This window comes from Saccopteryx bilineata, chromosome 8, assembly GCF_036850765.1.
Source record: "Saccopteryx bilineata isolate mSacBil1 chromosome 8, mSacBil1_pri_phased_curated, whole genome shotgun sequence".
In the NCBI taxonomy this organism is placed as follows: Eukaryota; Metazoa; Chordata; class Mammalia; order Chiroptera; family Emballonuridae; genus Saccopteryx; species Saccopteryx bilineata.
The window spans coordinates 74,921,092-74,945,739 of NC_089497.1; the positions used below are offsets into that span (position 1 = coordinate 74,921,092).

The 24,648-nt window shown below is 39.0% G+C and overlaps 1 protein-coding gene across 10 annotated transcripts in view; it reads left to right on the forward strand.

Annotated features, from left to right (window-relative positions):
- Nucleotides 1-24,648, forward strand: part of PEX5L (peroxisomal biogenesis factor 5 like) — a 274,524-nt gene that overhangs the window by 133,093 nt on the left and 116,783 nt on the right. For 4 of the 10 annotated variants that reach the window (XM_066241126.1, XM_066241128.1, XM_066241127.1 and 1 more), the window contains 2 exons: nucleotides 18,183-18,248; nucleotides 20,532-20,636. The exons of 2 other annotated variants lie outside the window; for them this stretch is intronic. In XM_066241126.1, the coding sequence (XP_066097223.1) occupies nucleotides 18,183-18,248; nucleotides 20,532-20,636 (171 nt within the window). The remainder of the gene's footprint in view (nucleotides 1-18,182; nucleotides 18,249-20,531; nucleotides 20,637-24,648) is intronic. 4 more of the 10 variants (XM_066241130.1, XM_066241131.1, XM_066241135.1 and 1 more) reach the window with 1 other exon arrangement.

Here is a 24,648-nt window from a genome sequence, read left to right on the forward strand (position 1 = left end):
AAATGTCCTAGGGCTGTGATGGCAAACCTTTTTATAAAAAATGCCCACTTTTGCAGTGCTGGTCAACCTGGTCCCTCCTGCCCACTAGTGGGCATTCCAGCTTTCATGATGGGTGATAGCAGAGCAACCAAACGGTACCACAATTGGCCCACCATGAAAGCTGGAACGCCCACTAGTGGGCGGGAGGGGCCAGGTTGACCCGCACTGCAAAAGTGGGCAGTTTTTATAAAAAGGTTCGCCATCACGGTCCTAGGGTATACTAAGTCTAGCTACCACCACTGTGTACTCACACACCCTTTGTGGTGAAGTGGGGTCTCATGGAGTCATCAGGGTAAGGCCAACAAAGTTTATCAGGCCTAAACAGACCAATATTTGACTGTGTGAAGGGAGGGCTCTGCACTGCTCAGACATGCAAGGAAAATATGGCTCCAGCACCAGTGCTACACAACTCAATCTGTCCTCTAATTTGCCCAGACCTCGGCAGGATGGAGCTACCAGGAGTTGGAAAGTGAGCTGCCAGGAGCCCTGAGAGTGGGACTAACAGATCTCCTATGAAAAGGAAGCACCAGTCAAGTTCATGGAAAAGTGAGGAGACTAACCCTGTGCCAAACCCACAAAACTCAGTCACTTGACACCTCCTGAGTCTTCCCAGACCTCTGCACCTCAGCCTAGGCAGCTGGCTCCTCAGCAAGGTACAAGCTCCACAGGGTGGGATGAGAGGGAACCCAGAGTGCAGAGCTATTGCTTTCCTCAGACTGATGCCATGTAGACTGCTAGACTCCACCTAAGAAAGATGGTGTCTGCAGTGTGGGAGAGTGACTCAGCCTACAGACCCCAGTGGCTGACCCCTCAATTCTTTTTCCAGAGCCACAAATCCCAGTTTCTCCTCATATGACTCTAGGCTGCTCCACCTTCCTTTTGATGGAGCCCAGGGTGAGTGACTGTGAACGAGATTTTGTGTGTTGGCCTTTTAAGAGGGCACCTGTATCCCTAGCAGACTCACATCTCTCCCCAGCAGACAGACTCCCTGCTGCTTTTCACAGCCAGATGTTATGTGTGAACCTCTTTCTGGCTCTGATGCTCTGGGCTGGGGAGCCCAAATTAGGGTTGAAACCCCACATTTCTCAGGGGAAAATTTTGCAGATAAGATATTCCTCCAGTGGCTGCCTGTGGTAGTGGGGCCAACCCTGTTTGTATCTCTGCCTTTTCTACCAATCTTGATATGGCTTCTTCTATAAGTCCTTGATTATAAGACTTCTCTTCATCTAGTCTCTTCATCTAGTTAGTTCTTTACTTTTAAAAGAACAATCAGGCGATTGTTAGGATTGCTTGTTCTATATTTTAGTTTTAATTCTAGTGTGGTCCTGGAAGGAGGTGAGTGTAACATCCACCTATTCTGTCAACCTCTTGGATCCCCTGTAGAATTTATTTTTAAGTAAAATTTATTTTATTAATTATTTTAATTTATTTGTTATTACTAACATTTATTTTTAAATAAAACTATAAATCTTCACAGAATTTAAATTTAAAACAAATATATGAGAATTCTATAGTACTAATTAAAAGAGACCTATATAGTAAGTACTGTAATAGCAGAATACAAGTTAAATTTGTTTTTAAATGTTCTTGTTTTTTTGTTTGTTTGTTTGTTTGTTTTGTATTTTTCTGAAGCTGGAAACGGGGAGAGACAGTCAGACAGACTCCCGCATGCGCCCGACCGGGATCCACCCGGCACGCCCACCAGGGGCGATGCTCTGCCCACCATGGGGCGATGCTCTGCCCCTCCCGGGCGTCGCTCTGCGGCGACCAGAGCCACTCTAGCGCCTGGGGCAGAGGCCAAGGAGCCATCCCCAGTGCCCGGGCCATCTTTGCTCCAATGGAGCCTTGGCTGTGGGAGGGGAAGAGAGAGATAGAGAGGAAGGAGGGGGTTGGGGGTGGAGAAGCAAATGGGCGCTTCTCCTATGTGCCCTGGCCGGGAATCGAACCCGGGTCCCCCGCACACCAGGCTGACGCTCTACCGCTGAACCAACCGGCCAGGGCCTACATGTTCTTGTTTTCTGTGACATAGTTTTATTATTGTAGTTTAATCCATTATGTCAAATTCAGAAATACATTTCTATTTTCAATTAAATCTTCTCTAAGAAACTAAGCATTTTCTTAATGAGGGAAAAAATGCAAACTATTTTTACTTTTAAAAGAAAAGGTCAGGGTAGTTCTAAACCTACTGAAAGAATTATCTTTTAAGTTGTTGGAAAGGTCAGGCAGAAAAAAATATTTTTGGAATTTTTAAATCTTGATGACTTTCATAGAAAGTTCAACAGAGTAAGTTCTATTTCTTACTGAAATATAAAATTTCTGAAAATATATTTACAATGAACTCTTTAGAAACATATTGTAGATTATATGTTGAATAAATTAACCATGATATAGATATGGATATAAAGATAAATATTAGATATACATGTTATAACTAAAGTAACTGTAATCTGTGATGAACTAAGTGAAAAACAAGAAGTATGCCTTTAAAGTAACTGATCTGCTATGATCTTTATGGTAACGTAGGGGAAAGCAGCATTTCAATGTAAAGATATAAAAAGAGGTATTTGTGTTTTAAAGCCTAGTGAAATGCCACAAAGATTCATTTAACCAGAACACTCAGAAACATTTGAAACTTTTTATCATATCATGATTGACTAAAATTAAAAAAAACCAAACACTTTTTTTTAGTGACAAATCTTTCTAAAATGAATTAATGCACCTGACTTGTGGTGACTCAGTGGATGGGGCATCCACCCAGAATACTAAGGTCATAGGCTCAAAACCCAAGGTCACAGACTTAAGTGTGGGTCACCAACTTGAGTGTGGGGTTGCTGGCTTGAGTGGAGGAATATCAACATGATCCTGAGGTCACTGGCTTGAACCCAAGGTCACTGGCTTGAGCAAGACATTACTGGCTTGACTTAAGCTCAAGTCACCTATTTGATCCCCAGTCAAGGCACATACAAGAAGCAATCAATGCACAACTAAAGTGAAGCAACAAGTTGCTGCTTCACTCTCGCTCCTTCCCTCCCTCCCTCCTGTCTCTCTCTCTAAATAAAATAAAATAAAATAGGCCCTGGCCAGTTGACTCAGCAGTAGAGCATTGGCCTGGCATGTGGAAGTCCCGGGTTCAATTCCCAGCCAGGGCACACAGGAGAAGTGCCCATCTGCTTCTCTAACTTTCCCCCTCTCCTTTCTCTCTCTTCCTCTCCCACAGCCAAGGCTCCATTGGAGCAAAGTTGGCCCAGGCGCTGAGGACGGCTCCATAGTCTCTGCCTCAGGTGCTAGAATGGCTCCAGTTGCAGCGGAGCAAGGACCAGATGGGCAGAGCCTCACCCCTAGTGGGCATGCTGGGTGGATCCCAGTCGAGCACATGTGAGAGTCTTCTCTCTGCCTCCCTGCTTCTCACTTCAGAAAAATACAAAATAAAATAAAATGTGTTAATGTTTCATTCTACATTATTAAATGGAATATACTATACCTAATTCTTTCCTTTTAAAAAAATACTTTATTTATTCACTTCAGAGAGGAGAGAGAGAGAAGGGAGGAGGAGCAGGAAGCATCAACTATCATATGTGCCTTGACAGGGGAAGCCCAGGGTTATTGAATCAGTGACTTCAGCATTCCAGGTCAACACTTTATCCACTGTGCCACCACAGGTCAGACACCTAATTCTTTCTTTGACAAATGGGGATATTACAGACTTCAGGGTTGTCACTCAGGGCTTCTTCCTTTGCTGAATATGCCCAGAAGTATTTGTTAGAGATTAATATACTATACTGTACTGACTGTGGGGCATAATTTGTCATCTTTAGAATCCTTCAAATGAGGTTGTTTACTTAAAAATTAATCTTTTTTTTCTAAACATGAAATTTTATGGAAAAATTGAGGATACTGGTTAGATTTCTATAGTACTATATCTGAACCAATTATAAGTAGCTAGAAGGAAATAGTGTGGTGCTGTTATAAATTTTAAGAAAAATAAATTTTGATAGGATTAAACCATTTTGCACTTTCTTCAATTCAGTGTTTACAGAAATAGCTTAAATGCAGAACCTAAGACCTCTTATATTCCTGGGAACCTTTTAAAAGTTTGAATAACAACTGCCATATGTCAATGTGGAAACAACTAAGATTTTAAAGTTAAAAATAATTAATTTTTCTGCAAACTCATACCATCTATCTAGAACTAGTATTGACTTTAGTCTGTTGATGAAATATCAGTATCATGGAGTTGCTTTTATTGTTGAGCCCAAGAGACAATAATGCATTATTTAGCAAGTTAAAGTGAGTTCAGGCTAAATCTCTTTTAAATGTTTATTTCATCTCTTTTCATATATATCTGAGAGTTAAGAAGAAGCAAATGTAGAGGTTAGCAGAGAATACATTTTTTAGGATATTGAGGAAAAACTTCATATGCCACTTAAAGTTGATATTATCAAGTTACTCTCCTGACTATTTTTAGTGACTGGGGACACTGGTTGTGTACACAGATCCAGTACGGGAGGTACAGGCAAGCTACCAGAAATCGAATGTAGAAGTGATCCAATACCTCCATGGACCCCATGGCAGTTCACCAGATTGTCCTTGACCTGCAGAATTAGTAACAACATATGAATGTGGTGCTTATTTACAATTCTATAGACAAGCCAGTGAACTCATTAGTAGAAATATATTCTTTTGGAAATGCTGGAATGTTCCAACAATCCTAAGGTTCTGAATCTTTTCTTAGACTTTGAAAGTTGAAGGTCATTTCTTTTATTGTGCTTCTATAACTTTGGCTGAATAGATTTTCTAAGATTGCTCTATATTTGTCAATCCTAGAGCACATAAAATGGTCTGTGAATTCATTAGCAAGTTTATGGTACCTTGGAGTTTTGCAACTGCTACTTGAATAGGCCAGATCCAGACTTGCCTTTATTTCTATTGTTAGGAGAAGTCATTAACCTTTCAATTTCATTATAGCGTAGTATTATCAAATTACTCTTCCAAAATAATAAATAGTTCTTTCAGATACTATAGATTCCCAAATACATATGGAAAATATATACTCAGCTAATAGGATTTTTCTGATTTATAGAATTATCGAAGCATATTGAATGCTGCTAACTTTTACACATAGTATCTATTTTATCATCACAAAAAACCTGCCATCTCAGTAAAGCAGTTATTAGTACCATTCTCACTCTACTGCTTTGAGAAAACTAAGTTATCTGCCTCAGGTCACAGAAAAATGGAAAGTGTTGTTTCTGGCTCTCAAACTCTGGGTTTCCAATTCCTGGTCCATATTCTGCTAACAGGAACCCCACCTAACTAACCTTAGTACTTACATGTACATAGCTAGTTTCTCCCTCTCTCTCTCTAATGTATCTTTTGGCAACTTGGAGTTGATAGATATGCAACTGGAATAATACCCAAGAAAGGAAAAACTTAACAAATATTTCCTACCCCTTTCAGTTTGTCAGTTGAAGAACCACCAAGAAAGAAAAATGTAATATAGAGAGAGGGAGTGTGGACACAACTCAGAAACTGGCTTCAAACCCACTAGAGTCCTGCCCAGCAGGAATGGCCTGCCTGGTGGGGCTCCTAGCCTCGCCTCTCATGTTCATGCATGTCAACATACCAAAGGGGGAGAGAACTGAGAGGCTACTTTTTTGGTGTTGTTTTTAATAAACACTTAAATGGTAACTTCAAGAGCAAATTTCATACATATTGATATTTAGAAAAGTATCCTCTAGATTTGGAACTAATTAGGACAGGATTGTAGCCAGAAAATCAGACAGAAAAGCAAAATGAACTGGTATCTGATCTGCATTACAATAGAAATGTGAGTAATAGATTTATGGTGATCAGAAGAAAGAAAACTGGCTTTATTTAAAACACGCAGGCACTCCAGGAGTCCTGATTCATTTAAAGTTTCCTACTGATGTCATCCCAGGGTGACATCTTCACACAGAATGGTCCAGGCTGTATCTGACAGAGCCAAGCTGTAAGCTATGCCCCCCGAAACTTGCAGAGATATTAGCAAGAATTTTTGAAAAATAAAATTACCTGTGTTACATGATTACTTTACAATTGTTCTGTTTTTTTCCACTGTTCAACTTTTATGTCTTTTTTCAATTTTTATATTTTGCATATATAATATCTTATTAAATACATATCAATTATGTATTTTAATTGATGTATATATTAACTAATTGAAGTCTGTAAAATGTATTTAATTTAATAAATTTTACTTGGGTTAAATAACTTCCTTGGAACATGCAGATTTCAAAATCAAATAAATTTGTTTTTTCACGGGAAGATTCTCTTCAAGAGGTTCCAATTTATAATTAGAGGTCATGTAGCTAAAATTTTAATTCAGTTTGTGAAGGCTCAGCTCCTGCTGGCACCACTACAGACACAATCTTCATTTGACTTTCTTTGGCCAACTCTCTGACAAGTAGGTCATGGTCCCTGACCAGATACCACCATGGACGCCGACTGTGGCCTTCTGGGCTCGGAATATCTAGTTTTCAGTATCTGTGCAGTCCTTGTGTTCAGATCAGATATAACCAAAAGAATGAGCTAGTAAGTCTTAAAATAATCCTGTTACTAATTGTCTTTGGATTTTCTAAACAGTTTACTGAGGTACAAAAGTAAGCCAGCCACTTTGTAATCTTTCATGGTAGTTGTTTAGATACTTTATTGATTTACTAGGGCCCCCATAACAAAGGACCACGGACTGGATGACTTGAACAACAAAAATGAATTTTTTCACAGTTCTGGAGGCTAAGTTTGAACTCAAGGTGCTGACAGGGTTGGCTTCTTCTGGAACCTCTCTCCTTGGCTTGTAGACAGCTCTCTTCTTCCTGTATCTTCACGAGGTTCTTCTTCTGTGTCCTAATTTTCTCTTCATATAAGACCAGTCATAGTATATAGATTGGGGCTCATTTTTTTCTAATGACCTCATTTTAACTTAATTGCCTCTTTAATAAAGACCCTGCCTCAAAAAAAAATACTGTCACATATGAGGTGCTAGGGCTAAGCCTTCAATATATTAATTTGGGGAGATACACTCAGTCCAAACATAACAGTTATTAATCCCAATTCATTAGAAACTGGTTTCTCATTCTCTACTGGTAGCTAGATTCAGCCTCCCAGTCTTGCTTCTGACCCTTAATTAGTCCCTTTTGATTTAGGTCTTCACAGGCCTGGTCTTTATTGTGGGTGGCAGAGACTCAGATTTCCTCTTAATTCATTTATGGATAAAGCCTCTTATTCATACTGTGAGTATTCTCTGCCTCTGTTGCTGCTATGCAAGTCTCTACTCTTTTTACATAATCAGCTCTTCACCCCCCTTATGTTCTAAACTCAATGTCATGACAGTGTTTTCTATAATAACCCAAAACTGGAAACAAATATCCACCAACAATGCAATGGATAAATTATGGTACACTCAGAAGATGGTATGCTATAAAGTGGTGAGAATGCAGAAACTATTGCTATTTACTCCAAGTATGAATCTCACAAATGTAATTTTGCATCTTTTGCCACCTACCTCATAAGGACAATTAGGCCACAGAGTCCATGAGTTCAACAGTAAGAGTTCATAGTCAATTTATATATTGAGTACCTACCATGTGCCAAGCATTGTGGAAATGCTTTCATAGATAGTCTTATTTAATTCTAACAAGTTTATGAAGTACAGTTGTACCTTGAGATACGAACAGACCAACATATGAATTTTTAAGATACGAGCTGTGACTCAATCCGTATTTTTGTTCTAGATCTGAGGGATATTCCGAGATACGAGTCGTGATTCGGGAAGCTGCCACTAGTTGGCGCGTTGGCGCACAGGTCCGGTATCAATAGTTTGATATACGAATTGACTGACTTATGAGCTCGGTTACAGAACGAATTAAATTCATATCTCAAGGTATCACTGTAGATCAGGGGTCCCCAAACTTTTTACACAGGGGGCCAGTTCACTGTCCCTCAGACCATTGGAGGGCCGAACTATAAAAAAAACTATGAGGCCCTGGCTGGTTGGCTCAGCGGTAGAGCGTGGGCTTGGCATGCGGGGGACCCGGGTTCGATTCCCGGCCAGGGCACATAGGAGAAGTGCCCATTTGCTTCTCCATCCCCACCCCCTCCTTCCTCTCTGTCTCTCTCTTCCCCTCCCGCAGCCAAGGCTCCATTGGAGCAAAGATGGTCCGGGCGCTGGGGATAGCTCCTTGGCCTCTGCCCCAGGCGCTAGAGTGGCTCTTGTCGCGGCAGAGCGACACCCCGGAGGGGCAGAGCGTCGCCCCTGGTGGGCGTGCCGGGTGGATCCCGGTCGGGCGCATGTGGGAGTCTGTCTGACTGTCTCACCCCGTTTCCAGCTTCAGAAAAATACAAAAAAAAAAAAAAACTATGAACAAATCCCTATGCACACTGCACATATCTTATCTTAAAGTAAAAAAACAAAATGGGAACAAATACAATATTTAAAATAAAGAACAAGTAAATTTAAATCAACAAACTGACCAGTATTTCATTGGGAACTATGGGCCTGCTTTTGGCTAATGAGATGGTCAATGTGCTCCTCTCACTGACCACCAATGAAAGAGGTGCCCCTTCCGGAAGTGCGGCGGGGGCCAGATATATGGCCTCAGGGGACCGCATGCGGCCCGCGGGCCGTAGTTTGGGGACCCCTGCTGTAGATGGATAATATTTCTCTCCTAAGTGAAATGGAGACTTAGATTTATAAAAGGCATAGTTGGGACTGAACCTGTCTTCTGGCTGTAGTTGTTGTGCTGGCACCCACATGCTACTTGGCCATCCCTTTTCTCCTCCACTGGCCGGGAAGGCTGCACTGGCCCATTAGCTGATAATCACCTTGACCACACCTGGTCACACACTGACTGGTGCTCACAGCTCCAAGATCTCTCTGTTCTTTCCCTAACTCCTCTCCACAAGGTGAGAGAGACTGCTCATTCCCTTCCAAGGAACTGGGAGGCATCAGGGAGGAGCCAATTCACAAGTTGCCACTGTCCCCAGAGGATGAGCAAGATGAGCAGCGATGCCCGAGTCTGATCCAGAATTCTAGAGTAGGAATTCCCAAAGCCTCACATTTCTCTCTGGGAGCTGTTTCAGGGCACTCAGTCAGATGGGTACCTTAGGGGCAGGCCTTCTTGGCTGGTAGCTTGTGAATTTGACCTAGTTTCTGGAATTTACTTTTTCTAAGTTCAATCAACAAAAGGGATGTTTGATGGCTGAGTAACAAGCTGGTAAAAACACTTGCATCTGCCAGAAAATGAAGAAAGCCACAGAGAAGAAAGACTATTGATTAGTCAGCTCCAAGACACAACTCTTGTTCATAAATTAGTAATAGAATTTGCCTGAAACATTCATAAAGGGGATGAATTCCAGTGTACTAGTTAATAGTCCTCCTCTGGAGTAAAAATGGATACAGTGTAATTCTACCTTATGACATCTGGGTAAATTTGCTGTCTCCAATTTAATAATTTGGTAACAGTGTATTTAACATATGGTCTTCCCATCTGTTTAAAAAAAAAGGAGAGATTTGATCTCTTTGCTCTAAAATAATAATCATTAACATTTATTTTTTTTTTTTTTTCTGAAGCTGGAAACAGGGAGAGATAGTCAGACAGACTCCCACATGCGCCCGACCCGGATCCACCCGGCACGCCCACCAAGGGGTGACGCTCTGCCCACCAGGGGGTGATGCTCTGCCCCTCCGGGGCATCGCTCTGTCGCAACCAGAGCCACTCTAGCGCCTGGGGCAGAGGCCAAGGAGCCATCCCCAACACCCGGGCCATCTTTGCTCCAATGGAGCCTCTGCCGCAGGAGGGGAAGAGAGAGATAGAGAGGAAGGAGAGGGGGAGGGGTGGAGAAGCAGATGGGCGCTTCTCTTGTGTGCCCTGGCCAGGAATCGAACCTGGGACTTCTACATGCCAGGCCGACGCTCTACCACTGAGCCAACCGGCCAGGGCCAATAATCATTAACATTTAAGACCTCCAATTTGGTAGAGGGGAGAACTTCTTTCTTGTGTCTTGTTTTTTTATTTGGTATGTATATTTTATTTAATAGGGGCAAAATTGGGGGATATATAAAATCAAAAGAAAACTTTTCATAATCTTGACCACAGATTGACCTACAAGGATATTTATTCATTAAATTTTCTTTGTAAAACTTTCCAATCATCGAGAGAATATGGAAAACACAGGAATGATTTTTACTTATTTTTATTTTAATTTTTTTACTCAGTGAGAGGAGGGGAGGCAGAGAGACAGACTCCTGCATACACTCCAACTGGGATCTACCTGGCAAGCCCACTAGGGGTGATGCTTTGCCCATCTGGGGCATTGCTCTGTTGCTCAGCAACCAAGTTCTTCTTAGTGCCTGAGGCAGAGGCCATGGAACCATCCTCAGCACCCAGGGCCAACTTATTCCAATAAAGCCTTGGCTGCAGGAGGGTTATGTAGAGAGAGAGAGAGAGAAGTGAGAGGGTGAGGGGTGAAGAAGCAAATGAGTGAGCACTTCTCCTGTTTGCCCTGACCAGGAATCAAACCAGGGACATCCACATGCTGGGCCAACACTCTACCACAGAGCCAACTGGCCAGGGCAGAAATGCTTTTCAAAATCAAGTTTTTGTACATGGATCCTCCCAAGTTTTCTTACCACAAATCTTCAACATTCTAGCACGAGCTTGGCTACTTGGGGATACTTAGCACTATATCTCAGGACCTCTTCTCCTACTTTCTCCCAGAAAAAGGCCATGTCTCACCCCCACCATGTCAGAAACACCATTAATTAAGCATAATTTAAACAACTAACCACACTGGTGATGAATGATTCTCATAACACTTTGCTTTTCCTTGAGTGCTGAGACATCCATCCGTTTGTGCAATTAAGATACAATAGTCTGGGGTATTTGTATTTAGGGGGACATTTTTCAAATAAAATAACAAAATAATCTTTAATACCATGTATTTTTAGTCATTTTCCTTTATCTTAAAAGTAATTCCCCAGCCTGACCAGGCGGTGGCGCAGGATAGAGCATCGGACTGGGACGCGGAGGACCCAGGTTCGAAACCCCGAGATCGCCAGCTTGAGCACGGGCTCATCTGGTTTGAGCAAGGCTCACCAGCTTGAGCCCAAGTTTGCTGGCTTGAGCAAGGAGTCACTCAGTCTGCTGTAGCTCCCCAGTCAAGGCACATATAAGAAAGCAATCAATGAACAACTAAGGTGCCGCAACGAAGAATTGATGGTTCTCATCTCTCTCCCTTCCTTTCTTTCTGTCCCTATCTGTCCCTCTCTTTGTCTCTCTCTGTGTCACCAAAAACACAAAACAAATAAAAAAACTTTGGATGAAAATAAAACAAAATAGTTTAAAAAAAAGTAATTTCCCAAAATGTGCCTATTTTGTAAATCATCTGAAATATGAAATTGAAAATAGTAACTTTTTAATTAAGATTACAGTTTTTAATTACATATTTCATACAAAGCCCTTATAAAATATAAATAAGCAACTTTGGAATTATAATCTTAATATCTCACCTACATTTACTTTTTAATTATCAACTACATATTATTGTCATCTTCAATATAAGGCTGAATGAGGTCAAAAGAAAACAATTTTTTTAAGCTAGACCACCAGGTAGCGAAAGTTGCTTGCAGATGCATAATAGAGAAGCTAAATTTTAACATAAAATAGGCTCCACGTAATTCAGGGCCAAATTAATAACAGTAACCTTGACAGGAAAACTGTACCAGCTCAGAACTGGTAATAGATGAATGAGAACTATTTGTCCGGGAAGCTAAGGAAACTGTAAATCAGCCTGAGGGCCATAGTGAGAGCCTGGTGAGGAATGCTTAACCTCCTGCAAAGAACAAACAAATGGTGAACTGTAAACAAATGGGCCTTGTTAATTAAAACAAAGCCATAGCTTTCCTTCACAGCAAATATTAAGCACCTTTACTTGGCAACACGTTATTAATTTTAATAAATTTTTATTTAGATACTTGAAGCCTTATTTAAAATCTAATTAAATTTTTATCCAAGTCAGAATCACCTTCTGTCAAAGTTGGTCGTATTGTGTGCTTTCAGTCCGTTAAATAATGTGGGAGAGCAACCCAGTGCTTGCATTGGGTCCACACAGGAAAATTTGGGTGTCTATTATGTGCCCTCAGAGAACTATACCAAATAATAGAAAATAGTTCAAAAGTAATAAGCACTATCTTTGTTCACACTAGGTGGATTTTATTGATGAGATATGGTGAGAGAACATTTTACAAAAATGAAACACCATAACAAGGTCCCTGGGAGGAACTTACTCTGCATGCACAACTCGGGAATTGTGAGTACTGAGCAGCTCTAGTGCTCAAACGACCCACTGCATTATTGGAAAAAATGGCAAGGAGTGCTTTGGAACCAAATGGTGACTTTGGTCATTGAGGGCTGACTTTTTAAAATAAAACTACAGACACAGTTTGACTCATCTTCCTCAGAAATGCTCCTGGATGATCAAGAACGCCCATGAGGCTGAAGAGAATGAAGTGCTTAATACTATTGTCTGATGGAGAAATTACATTTTTTTTTTTTTTGTACTTTTCTGAAGGTGGAAACGGGGAGAGACAGTCAGACAGACTCCCGCATGCGCCCGACCGGGATCCACCCGGCACGCCCACCAGGGGCGACGCTCTGCCCACCAGGGGCGACGCTCTGCCCACCAGGGGGCGATGCTCTGCCCCTCCATGGCGTCCCTCTATTGCGACCAGAGCCACTCTAGCGCCTGGGGCAGAGGCCAAGGAGCCATCTCCAGCGCCCGGGCCATCTTTTGCTCCAATGGAGCCTCGCTGTGGGAGGGGAAGAGAGAGACAGAGAGGAAGGAGAGGGGGAGGGGTGGAGAAGCAGGTGGGCGCTTCTCCTGTGTGCCCTGGCCGGGAATCGAACCTGGGACTTCTGCACGCCAGGCCGACACTCTACCACTGAGCCAACTGGCCAGGGCCGAAATTACATTTTAAGAGTCAGATTTTCACGCTAATGTTTACTGCCTCAGTACTAAACATTCCAAGTTTTCTGAGAATATCCTAAGAACTACAAAAAGGAAGCTATTTATTAGACATTCAGTAAGATTTACGAGTCCAGTAGCCTCCTCTTATCCACACGGGATACGTTCCAAGACCCCTAGTAGATACCTGAAACCTTAGCTAGCACCAAACCTAAATGTACTATGATCTCTCCAACACATACACACTTTTTCACTTAGAAGAAGCACCTCACAGCTTCTCTTTGGCATATCCAAGTTGCAAGGTCACTCCTCTTGCACTTTGAGCAATTATTAAGTAAAATAAAGGTTACTTGAACACAAGCACTGTGACTGACAATCAATCTGATAACCAAGACAGCTACTAAGTGATAATGGGCGGACACCGTATATAGCGTAGATACCCCAGACAAAGGGATGCTTCATGTCCCAGGCAGGGAGAGTCAGGACGGCAGAATTCATCACTCTACAGAGCAGTGTGCAATTTAAAATTTATGAATTGCTTGCTTCTGGAATTTTCCATTTAATATTTTCAGATTGTATCTAACGGCAGGTAACTGAAGTCGTGGAAAGTGACACCGCATATAAGGGAGACTGCGGTCTTATTAGAAGATACCTGGATCCCACCCAAAATAATGAAAGTAGCAGCAGTAGAAGCAATACAGCAGTAGCAAAGGGGCCCATTCGGGCAGGAACAGCCACAATTGGGGGACTAGGGGTGAGGGAAGCTGCTGCTGCCAAAGTAACCCACCGAGAGGTGACAAGCCAGCGCTATGGACAGCAGAGCAGCCACAGATGGCAACACTGACTGTTGAGAAGACACCAGCCCAGAGTCATCTTATGCACTAGGCACAGTGGACATAGTTCATGGGGCCCATAGAGTGAAGATACGTTAAAGGGCCCATAAAAATGTTCTCATTTTAATCTTTCTTAAAATCAGAACCCCCAAAATTACCAGTATAATAATGAATATATAACAATAAATCCACTCTGGCTTTTATTTGTCGTTATATCAACTTAGTCATAAAATACAATTTTTAGCATTTTTTTTTATGGAGGGAGGAGCTCATGAAGTTATAATGTCCCCCGGCACCAATCCCTTCAAGTTAAAGAAAGTGAACATGGCCGTGGTGGGCTTAGAATCCCAGCCACTTTCAATGGGGGAGGACTAAAGTGAAAATCCATAGAGATTGTTATCCACGACTTTGTCTCACCACCATGTACACAGTCTGGAGCGGTGTAACAAAAAGTGCCAATTAGCACATACCACAAATTGAGGGCGCAAGAGTCGCATAGTACAATGCAATTAGAGCCGCTCCTTAGTCATCTCAGAAGACTTCCTAGAAAAGGTCATGGCTTGGAAAAGAGTGCACAGAATAATGCTGGAGAGAGAAAAAAAAAGATAGTAAGGTAGAAATATTTGGATTCTTTTTAAATGCCTGAGGTCATTAGTTTAAATAGAGAGGCACCAATTTCTTCACTGCAACTTTACTACCCATATTAAGGAATCACATTATTTCCAGCTAAACACAGATCACTGAACCAATGGTGAATTTATTATAATTTGTGAGTTCTACATAAGAATCTCTAACTAGAAAAAGACAAAATTCTATCCATTCTTCCTGATTGTTTACATCTAGATCTGTGCTTCCTTTTGGGATGTTTGGAAATAACGATTGATCAGTATGCCCAGATTTATGTCTATTTACCACTTTCTAAATTGACGAAACATTCTGATCAGGGGGAAAAATAAGTTAAACATAAATGCGATAAAACCTACAGGAACATGCTAAATAGGGAAAGGACACATATGGTAGACAGGGTTCACCCGCATTCAGAGGACACTGGGAAATATCGCTCTGACATTTTCCCATGCTGGGAGTTTGAAGAGAGCATGACCCCCTGACATTTACCTTCCTGAGTGAAAGAACGTTATTCTGGCTGTGCACGAGAGACAGAGAAACGCCATCAGAAATTAGCCTTTTCCTACAGGTGCATTTAATTTCAGGGTCCAGAATTTATGAGATACACAATTTTTTTAGCACATGCAAAACTGAATACCATTTCATTTCAAGCAAAGTTCAAAATATAGATGACAGGTATCTGTTTACAGGTATGTATATGTGAAGAAATGTATTCAATACTTTCATACTTGTAAGCTTGATGGTAGTTTGTCTATCCTTAAAACATTTATCCTAAAAAAAAACTGTTACATGTTGTAAAGATAAAAATGTTCAGGAAAATACATGAAAATGTCAGGCTTGTTATCTTTATTTTCTTATTTGTTTTTTTTTTCTCAATTTTTGGTAACAGCATGTATTAATTTTTGCAATCACAATAAAAGGAAGACTTTTTACATTTTTATTTCGATAATTTGGAGTTACCAGAGATGACTACTATAGTACTCTTTTGCTTTTCCTCTAATGTAGTATATCTCTACAACATCTATTTAATATCTCTAATAAAAAGACCCTGGTTATTATTGATAAATTAAGAGTAATAAGCACTGGCCAGTTGCTGAGTGGCTAGAGCATCAACCTGGTATATGAACATCCTGGGTTTGATTCTGGGTCAGGGCAAAAGAAGAAGCTACCATCTGCCTCTCCTCCCCTCCCCCTTCTCTCCCTCTTTCCCTCTGGCAGCCAGTGGCTCCACTGGAATTGGTTCAAGCGTGGCCCCAAGCACTAAGGAAGCTTATTGGTCTGAGGACATAATGGGCATAGGTGCTAAAAATAGCTCAGTTACAAGGATCTGCCCTGTCAGGCGCATACGGGAGTCTGCCTCACTATCTCCCTTCTCACCTAAAAATAATAATTATAATAACAATAATAATTTTAAAATTACTAAACTTAGTAGCAATAGAATCTGTAAGTAGAAAACCGCTTATGAATGAACTGTGTAATTATGGAATAACATACTTTATGTATTGCAGGCACCCAAAATAGACCCCAGAAAATAAACCCTAGTAAAAATGACATTTAACAGCACGTGAGTTACCATTTTAATCAGAAATAGATGGATACTAAAGCTTATAAACCTAATAAGATTTACAGAATAAAAAGGAGTGAGATGCATGACATGCTTAGTTTAGTTCTTCATGGAGACAGAAGAAACAAAAACATTTTGTTAGATTTGTGCTCATAAATAAAGTTGTGGGTGGCTAAATCTTATTGACCATTGCAGATTGAAGAAAAGATTTCTCAAAAATGTTTGCCTGATCCAGACTGTAGCATTACACTGAGAAGTGGATGCTGCCCAAAACTTGGACGATTTCATGAACAACCAAAGGTACAGCAGAGTCAGGAGGGCTGCATGGGAGAGCCCCCCATCCTCCGGGAGCCGATGAAGAGTGAACTGTGTGGCGGGCAGGAAAGCTCACCGGCGGGGGCTGCATTCCCTTCCGAGCTTAGTTAGCCACAGACTAGCCTTGAGGCCTTGGCCAAATCACCCGTCTCTGAGCCTCCATGTACCAAACCACCTGGCGAAGGTATTTTATACCCCACAGACGCCTCATGCACTCAAATAAGTAAAAATACAAAGAACACCTGACAGAGTGCCCAGCGCATCGTAGCTTCTCCAAATAATTGAGTTCCCTTCCTTGTGAGACAGGCCTGGAGCCAAAACGCCTCCTCGTCTGAAAACATCTGGTAGTTTCGCCACCAGACGTCCGGCCTGAGACGAGCCCGTGACTTCCAATGCTTTTTACTCTGTTTCTTATAATCCATATTTTAAAAAAGAGAAGTGAGCCAAAATTGGGTTTTCTTAATAATTTTAGTGTCACTTGCTATACTTTCTTTGTTTCATTCATTTATGCCTGGTCTTGTAATAGAAGTTAATGAAAGGTTATTCTCAAGAATGCTTATTTGTTTACAAAGCTATAATTATATATATCTCTTCTTTTTTTTTTTACAGAGACAGAGAGAGAGTCAGAGAGAGGGATAGATAGGGACAGACAAGAACAGAGAGAAATGAGAAGCATCAATCATCAGTTTTTCGTTGCGACTCCTTAGTTGTTCATTGATTGCTTTCTCATATGTGCCTTGACCGTGGGCCTTCAGCAGACCCAGTAACCACTTGCTCATGCCAGCGACCTTGGGTCCAAGCTGGTGAGCTTTTTTGCTCAAGCCAGATGAGCCCACACTCAAGCTGGCGACCCCTGGGTCTCGAACCTGGGTCCTCTGCATCCCAGTTCAACGCTCTATCCACTGCGCCACCGCCTGGTCAGGCTATATATCTCATTGATGAGGAAACAAAATCATAAAGAGAAACATCAAAGCATTTGCTACAGCAAGTCACCAAGAAAAATAGTCAAAAATATCTTAAGAAACTCAACAAGGCAGTGGAAAAAGTGGTTTTGAAGTATTATTTTAAAAGAAATAGGCTGAAATAATTGCTGGAGGGTGTTATGATGTGATGATCAACTTGGAAAGTCCCACCATCTATTCTGTTGTTGTTAAGAATGACGTAAAAGCACACAGGCTTATTGTCATCTAAGCCCACTTACACGCTTGAATGTATATTCACTGATTATTTCATCTTCGTTATCTTCATGTTTTTTCAAATAATAGATTGATATTTATCCTTTGGTGTGGTTATATTTAGAAATTGAGCTTGAAATAAAAATAATTATGTGCATATAGTTCTTAACAATGTGTTAAAGCCATCGACTTCAAAAAAGGAAGAAAAAAAAAGACGTGTAGGGTTGTGTTATTATCAGCCCAGCAGAGCTGCTGGCAAACAAAGTTGTATAGTATTATGAATTGCCAAATCAGTTACCAGTCAGGTTCTGAATTTTAGAAAGCTTATCCCATAAGATAAATGGACAAGTAAAAAATAATACAGCTTGATTATAAGATACCAGGTGGAGGTGGCGATATGATCTGGGGGAAATCTTGCGTTGACATAGTGCATTCACTTGATTTGGCGATAGTTTTAGACACTGTATCTGGAACCTTGGCAGTGCCATTGTGGCCGACATGACCGTTCTGTCCTTGAGCTGCACCACACACAAAACAGTGAGGTTCTTGGGGTGATTAACTCAAAGCCAAAAGGCTATAAAGAAACAATTTGCTAGCAGGCACTAACATGGGTGTCATGACTCTTTTCAGGTAGTAGGTGTAACCTTGAAGAAAAAGTGGCACTGTCTTCAAAAAAGTGACCTGACCCTGGCTTTGGTGGGTTCTTCTGCAAGAAATAAAAAGCACCGCATGTGTTAATTATACATCCTTTCTAGCTGACCACTGCTTTGTTCTAGAGTTCAGCATGAAAGGACTAATTTTTGTTTGTTTTTTTGTTTGTTTGTTTTAGTGAAATGGCATGTCCGTTGCTAATTCTAGCTATTATAGTTGCACATGTAAAATATATCTATACATAGTTTATGGATTGGTAGCATTTCAAATAAATAGTGTATTGAAATACTGACCTGAAATTTTTGAGATGCTCATCAATTGACATTTTCTTTTCTTAGCTCAAGATAATAGTCTGAATTATTTTTTTAAAATTATTCCTTGTAACATTAGATTTGTTCCTTTAAGAATGGTAGGAATTTCAATATAAGCATGCCACTTCGTTTATTGCTATCTTATTAGAACTTCTTGGAGCATGGAAAAATATTCTTTACAAATGATTTTACGCTTTTGAAAAAAAATAAGCTGCAAAAATATTTGTTAAACTATATTTAATCTGTCAATAAGTGTAGCTTATAAAAGTATACTAAGCTTATAGTATGTAATGTTTCATCCAAATAACTTATATTTTGAAAAATGTAAAATAGTTTAATAGTGCCATAATAAATCTTTTCCCAGAATTCAGAATTGTATGCATCTCCGTTTTAGGAAGTTCACATTGCATCATGAAAGAACAAACCAGGGATCGTTATGCACCCCAATTTTTATATAATGAATCATTGCTTCCTGTTTTTTCCCAGAAGTCAGTTATTCTAAGAATTGTGGCCATAAAACTTTTCAAAACATATTTGATAGTAAGTACTGTTATATCTGATGAATAAACTCTCTTGTAGTTTTTATTCCAGCATGGAAATAACACATTATTATTCAATAATGCTAGTTCTTAAATCAAAAACAAAAAGAAATAAACTTTTGGGAATCATAAAGAGATTCACACATTTTAAAATATAATAACTACAGAGTTTTCTTTGTTTTCACAAATAAAAGCTGCCACTTATTACATTTTAGAAAGGAATGCCTGAGACAATGGACAGTGTTTTGCTTCCTAGAATAAACCTACCTTCTAAATCCTTAAAGCCCTATGCAAGAACATGATACCAATGTAATTCTATCCTTTTGCATTGCATAGAAAGCATCAAGATTTATTAACCTTTGGAGTTAATACTGACCCTAGCTCTTAATTCCCTTTCAGACAACAGACTCCATATGTCCATTTTTGTTTATTTGCCTGTGATATCTCTGTATGCTACATTTGTATTTTAGGTAGATTTACAACACAGATATTCATGTGTGCTTAGTATAAAATTATTTTATCCAGAGAGGCTCTGCCCAGCGACCTAAGAATATGGAAGTTTTCTGTTTTTGAAGTGTTTAAAGATTATTTAATTTTTACATAGTATGAGATGTATCTAACTGGGTTGAGAAGGTGATATTTTATTTTTTCCATTATGCCATTTCTACTCTCAAAAACTTAATAATCTAGTAAACCAAAAAAACCCAGAAAGCCAACATACCCCTTTATAGTCTATAACTCTGCTTGTATAAGACAAAAAAAGTGTAGGGAGACATATATACCTATATCTATATTTATATCTATCAGTGCCTCAATTATTCATCATTTTTATTTACATCTGAATTTATGGTATTCTCCAATGAAAAGACATTATAAAATTCTGTTGAAGTTCTTTGGTGTCAGAAACATTGTTACAGATTTTTTTCATACTGTCTCCACAAAATAAGCTGGGTAAATTCCTGTAATATTAAGCTACTGAAGAATATTAAAGGTTTTTATGACACTTTTACTTTTTTTATTGCCCAATCCATTAAAAAATAGCAGACTCTAGCGACCACTCACCAAGTCTTCTGTGAGAGTCCCAGACCCCTCACTACTGTCATTCAAAACTTTTAAGAATTACGTAGGAATGACTTATAAATGAACATAACAGGCAATCCGTGATGTTTTTAAATTGATACTATAAAAATTATGTTCATGTCATGTAAATTGCCTTAATATATATTATACATATAAAATACTATGTTAAAATTAAATATAATGTCAGCTGTAAAGGTGGAAAAGTAGCTAACTAAAAGTTCACAATCTTTTTTCAGATTTTGTGTGTTTTCTCTTCAGCCAAAAGCCTCAAGATTCACTTGCAGCAGCCTACCTCTTCATTTATGTTGGATTGCTCTTTAAACATTAGAATATCTTGTAATAAATAATAAGTTAAGGATTTCTCCTGACACAAGTCATTGTTGATTTCACTGTTATAGGGAAAAGGCTCTAGGGCGGCAGATAAGGCTGTTGCCATGGTGATGAAGGAGATACCGAGGGAGGAGTCTGCTGAAGAAAAGCCCCTCCTTACTATGACATCACAGGTGGGCAGACCTATAGGGTTCCTGTAGGAAGCTGACATATGTTAATATATCAGACATTGTGATTTTTAACTAGCAAAAGCAAAAACCATTAACTTGAACCAATTTTTTAAAAAGCACAGTTTCTATGAAACAATTATACAATATAAAATGAAAACCAAAATTGCTAAAAAAAAAAAAAAGGAAAATTTCAGCATTTAGTTATTTATTTGTGGATATTAATTTACATTACTCAACTTTAGTTTAAAAATATGTATGTGCAAGTAAAACATGTTGCTTCTTTATAAAGGAGTCTTTTTAACAACTTTGAGAAAAAATAACAACCTAATGATACATTTGAAAAACAATAACCAAAAAGATCAAATTCCTATGAATAAATACAAGTTATATCATATACATATGTCAGTTTACCAGTAGAATATCTAAATTTTCTTAAATGTTAAATATATTTATGTTGTGACTATGCATACTACATATATGTCTATACAAATTTATGTGGATAACTAATTTACAGGAATGAGCCAGAAGTCCCTGAGTCTCCCTGCAGAAAATGGCATCTGTGACCTGTCTTATAGTTAGTGACCTTGACAACAAAAATATCTCTATTATAAGCACATGAGGGCCATTTTCAGCATTTATTATAACAAGCATAGAAAAAAACGTTTGCTTTTATACGCAAAGACATGCTGAGACTCTGATTTCTGTATGTCCTCGGGGACTTTTGAAACACCCTGTAAAATCCACATAAATATGTATAATATACTCATCACCACTCTGTGGAACTATCAGTTTTAAATTCTTAAATGAAAAATATTTTTACTTGCATTTATCTTATAATTTAGATAGGTTGTTATCTTAAACATTTCTTTTTTTTCCATAATGCAGTAGTAAATGCAGTGATTCAGTTCCAATTATATGAATATGTCTAGAATTAGAAAAATATCCATTTACAGTACTCATGAAAGGCATTTATATCAAAAGCTAAATTATGGCAACTTATTTTCAGAATATCATCAGATCATATTCCCAGCTGCTGCCAACATGTGTCATTTTATTTTGTTTTAAACACTACGTTGTAAGTAATGAAAATCATAACATATAACATCAAAATTGAATATTAAAAAGTTATTGATTTTCAGGATATTGGGATAAGTTTTATGTTATGAGTTTTTTATCCATGAAGAAGAGATGTTTCTTCCCAATAACACAATAGTAGTTGGAAAGAAATTTGCTTTATATTTATTAAGGTCTCCATTCTTTACACAATTTACACAGTAAAACATACAGTTTTACACTGATCTCCTGCCCTTTGTAGAATTCATGTTTAAAATATTCAGTCCATAGTTTCTCAGGTCAGTGCTAAGGAAAGTGAGAACCGCTTTAATTTCTCAGCTAAGAACAGACCCACATCCATCCGTAGATAAGAAATATCCTCATTTTCAATTGGCCCTGCATTGCTATGTGCTTCCCAATAATCCTTTTCAAATGTCCAAAATTATCATTATCACCCAAGCTTGAATTTAAAAATTTAATGCAAAATAATATTTTTGATTTTTTAATTTAAAAAAAAATTGTGTTTATTACCATTTTCTCATATTCAGAACATTCATATGTAACAAGTTCCTTAATCCTTGTCTAATGTTGCATTAAATGTTTTGGAGGTATTAGTTATAATTTTACTGCATGAAGATTATATAATGCTTTCTTTGATGCATCATATTCTTGTTGCATACTGGCTAGTTTATGAATCAGCAGAGTTCTGATTCATAAAATGTAATGCACCTGTTGTGTTAATAATTTTATGGAATTAATTTAGTGACAGCTGTGATACAATTATTTCTCAGTCAAATGCACTTTGATTAGTTGATATACTTTTTCCACTGTATACAAGTGGCTTCTTCCCTGCTATGCACCACTGGCGTGCACAAGCCAAAAAAGCAGCAGAATGATCTGAAAAAGTGAGTACTACTCATGGCAACCACAGCATCCAGTCTGTGTACCATACCACATTCTTACTTGTGATCCGGTGTGAATGTAGTAGTGTCTTGAAACATGTTTGTCCCAGTGTCTTCTGTAAAGGCCCTTAGGGCATAGTGCTACATACTACTGAATACATCAACTCATCTTCATCGCTGGTGTGTTGATGCCAGTGGCTCATTCATAGATCTCAGATATGTCCAAAGCTAATTGCTGCTCTCTCAATACTGTCCTTGGGAAAATCACAAGGGATAAAGTACAGAGTAAGTCCTTGAAACACTGGTTTCTAACTTGTTTAGTAACTATTTATTCAACAGATTAATCGTAAGTGCAGAATACTTTACATTGAAGCATTTTTTTATATTGTGTGATTATTATAATCACTTTGAGAGAGATTTAGCCAAACCGTGAAGTCACTTATATTACATTGAACAAAGTGAACAAAACAGAAGAGTTGACCAGATAGCCTGAGCTCAGAGATCGCTGGACCTCTGAGAATGCTTTTTTGTTTAATTAAATTATTCTGTACTAAGAAACAATGTCAAGCACTTCAAAGAAGCTTAAATTCATGCTTAGTTTGACTAACACTTTAAATCAAACAGTATGTAAACAAATGTGCATTGATGAAAGGATTGGAGGGAAAAAAATAGTGGAATCATCAAGCCTTTGAGGAAACTGTTTCTCTAGACCTGTGCTGTCCAATACAGTAGGCACTGCCACAGGTGGCTACTGAGTGCTCTGTAACAGCCTAAATTGATATGTGCTATACACAGCAGATTTTGAAGATTTAATTCAAGGAAAAAATAATATAAACTGGTGCATTAATAACTTTTATATTGATTACATGTTGAAATGATAATATTTTGGATATATTGGACAAAATAAAATGTATTGTTAAAATTAGTTTCACCTGGGCTCTGGCCAGCTGGCTCAGTAGTAGAGCATTGGCCCAGCATGTGGATGTCCCAGGATTGATTCCCCGTCAGGGCACACAGGAGAAGCAACCACCTGCTTTTCCACCCTTTCCCCTAGTCCTTCTCTCTATCTCTCTCTTCCCTTCCCACAGCCATGGCTCCATTGGAGCAAGTTGGCCTAGGCACTGAGGATAGCACCATGGCCTTGCCTCGGTACTAAAATGGCTCTGGTTGCAATGGAGCAACGGCCCTAAATGAGAAAAGCATCACCCCCTAGTGAGCTTTCCGGGTGGATCCTGGTTAGGCACATGCCAGGAGTCTGTCTTTCTGCATCTCCACTTCTTACTTAAGAAAAATACAAAAAAAAATTAGTTTCACCTGTTTTTCACTTTTTTAAAAAAATTGGGCCTGACCTGTGGTGGCGCAGTGGATAGAGCGTCGACCTGGAAATGCTGAGGTCGCCGGTTCGAAACCCTGGGCTTGCCTGGTCAAGGCACATATGGGAGTTGATGCTTCCAGCTCCTCCCCCTCTTCTCTCTCTCTCTGTCTCTCTCTCTCCTCTCTAAAATAAATAAATTTTAAAAAAAAATTAAAAAAAAAAAAAATTGGCTACTAGAATGTTTAAAATCACCAGACTCTCAGTATATATCTATTGACCAGTATAGCTCTAAACTGTAATAGTATAAATAAATCTAATTTGAGGATAAAAGGGAAAATGATCTACTGAAGATTGATCATATTGCAGAAAAAAATTGCATTTTTTTATGAAAATGAAATGACTTTAGCAAATATATTTTTTTATAAAGAACCTTAAGAAATTTTTATTTTAACCACATCTCCTGTTACTTTTTTAAGCAAAATATATTTCCTTCATTTTTTGTTAGAAAATATAGTGTCTTAAAACTATGTGTGCCAGACCTCTTATTGTTAAGGAAAAAAGGGGGTTTTCTGCAAATTTGAACCTTGTTTTTCTACCTATCCCACCTCTTAAATTTCAGTATTGATTTAATTTTTATGTCTCATAAAAATAATGTTCTTGATTGGAAAAACATTCTCAAGGCTACTAAATATAGCCTGTTAGGCTTCTATTACTAACTTGAAACAATTGCTTTATTAATGTTCTC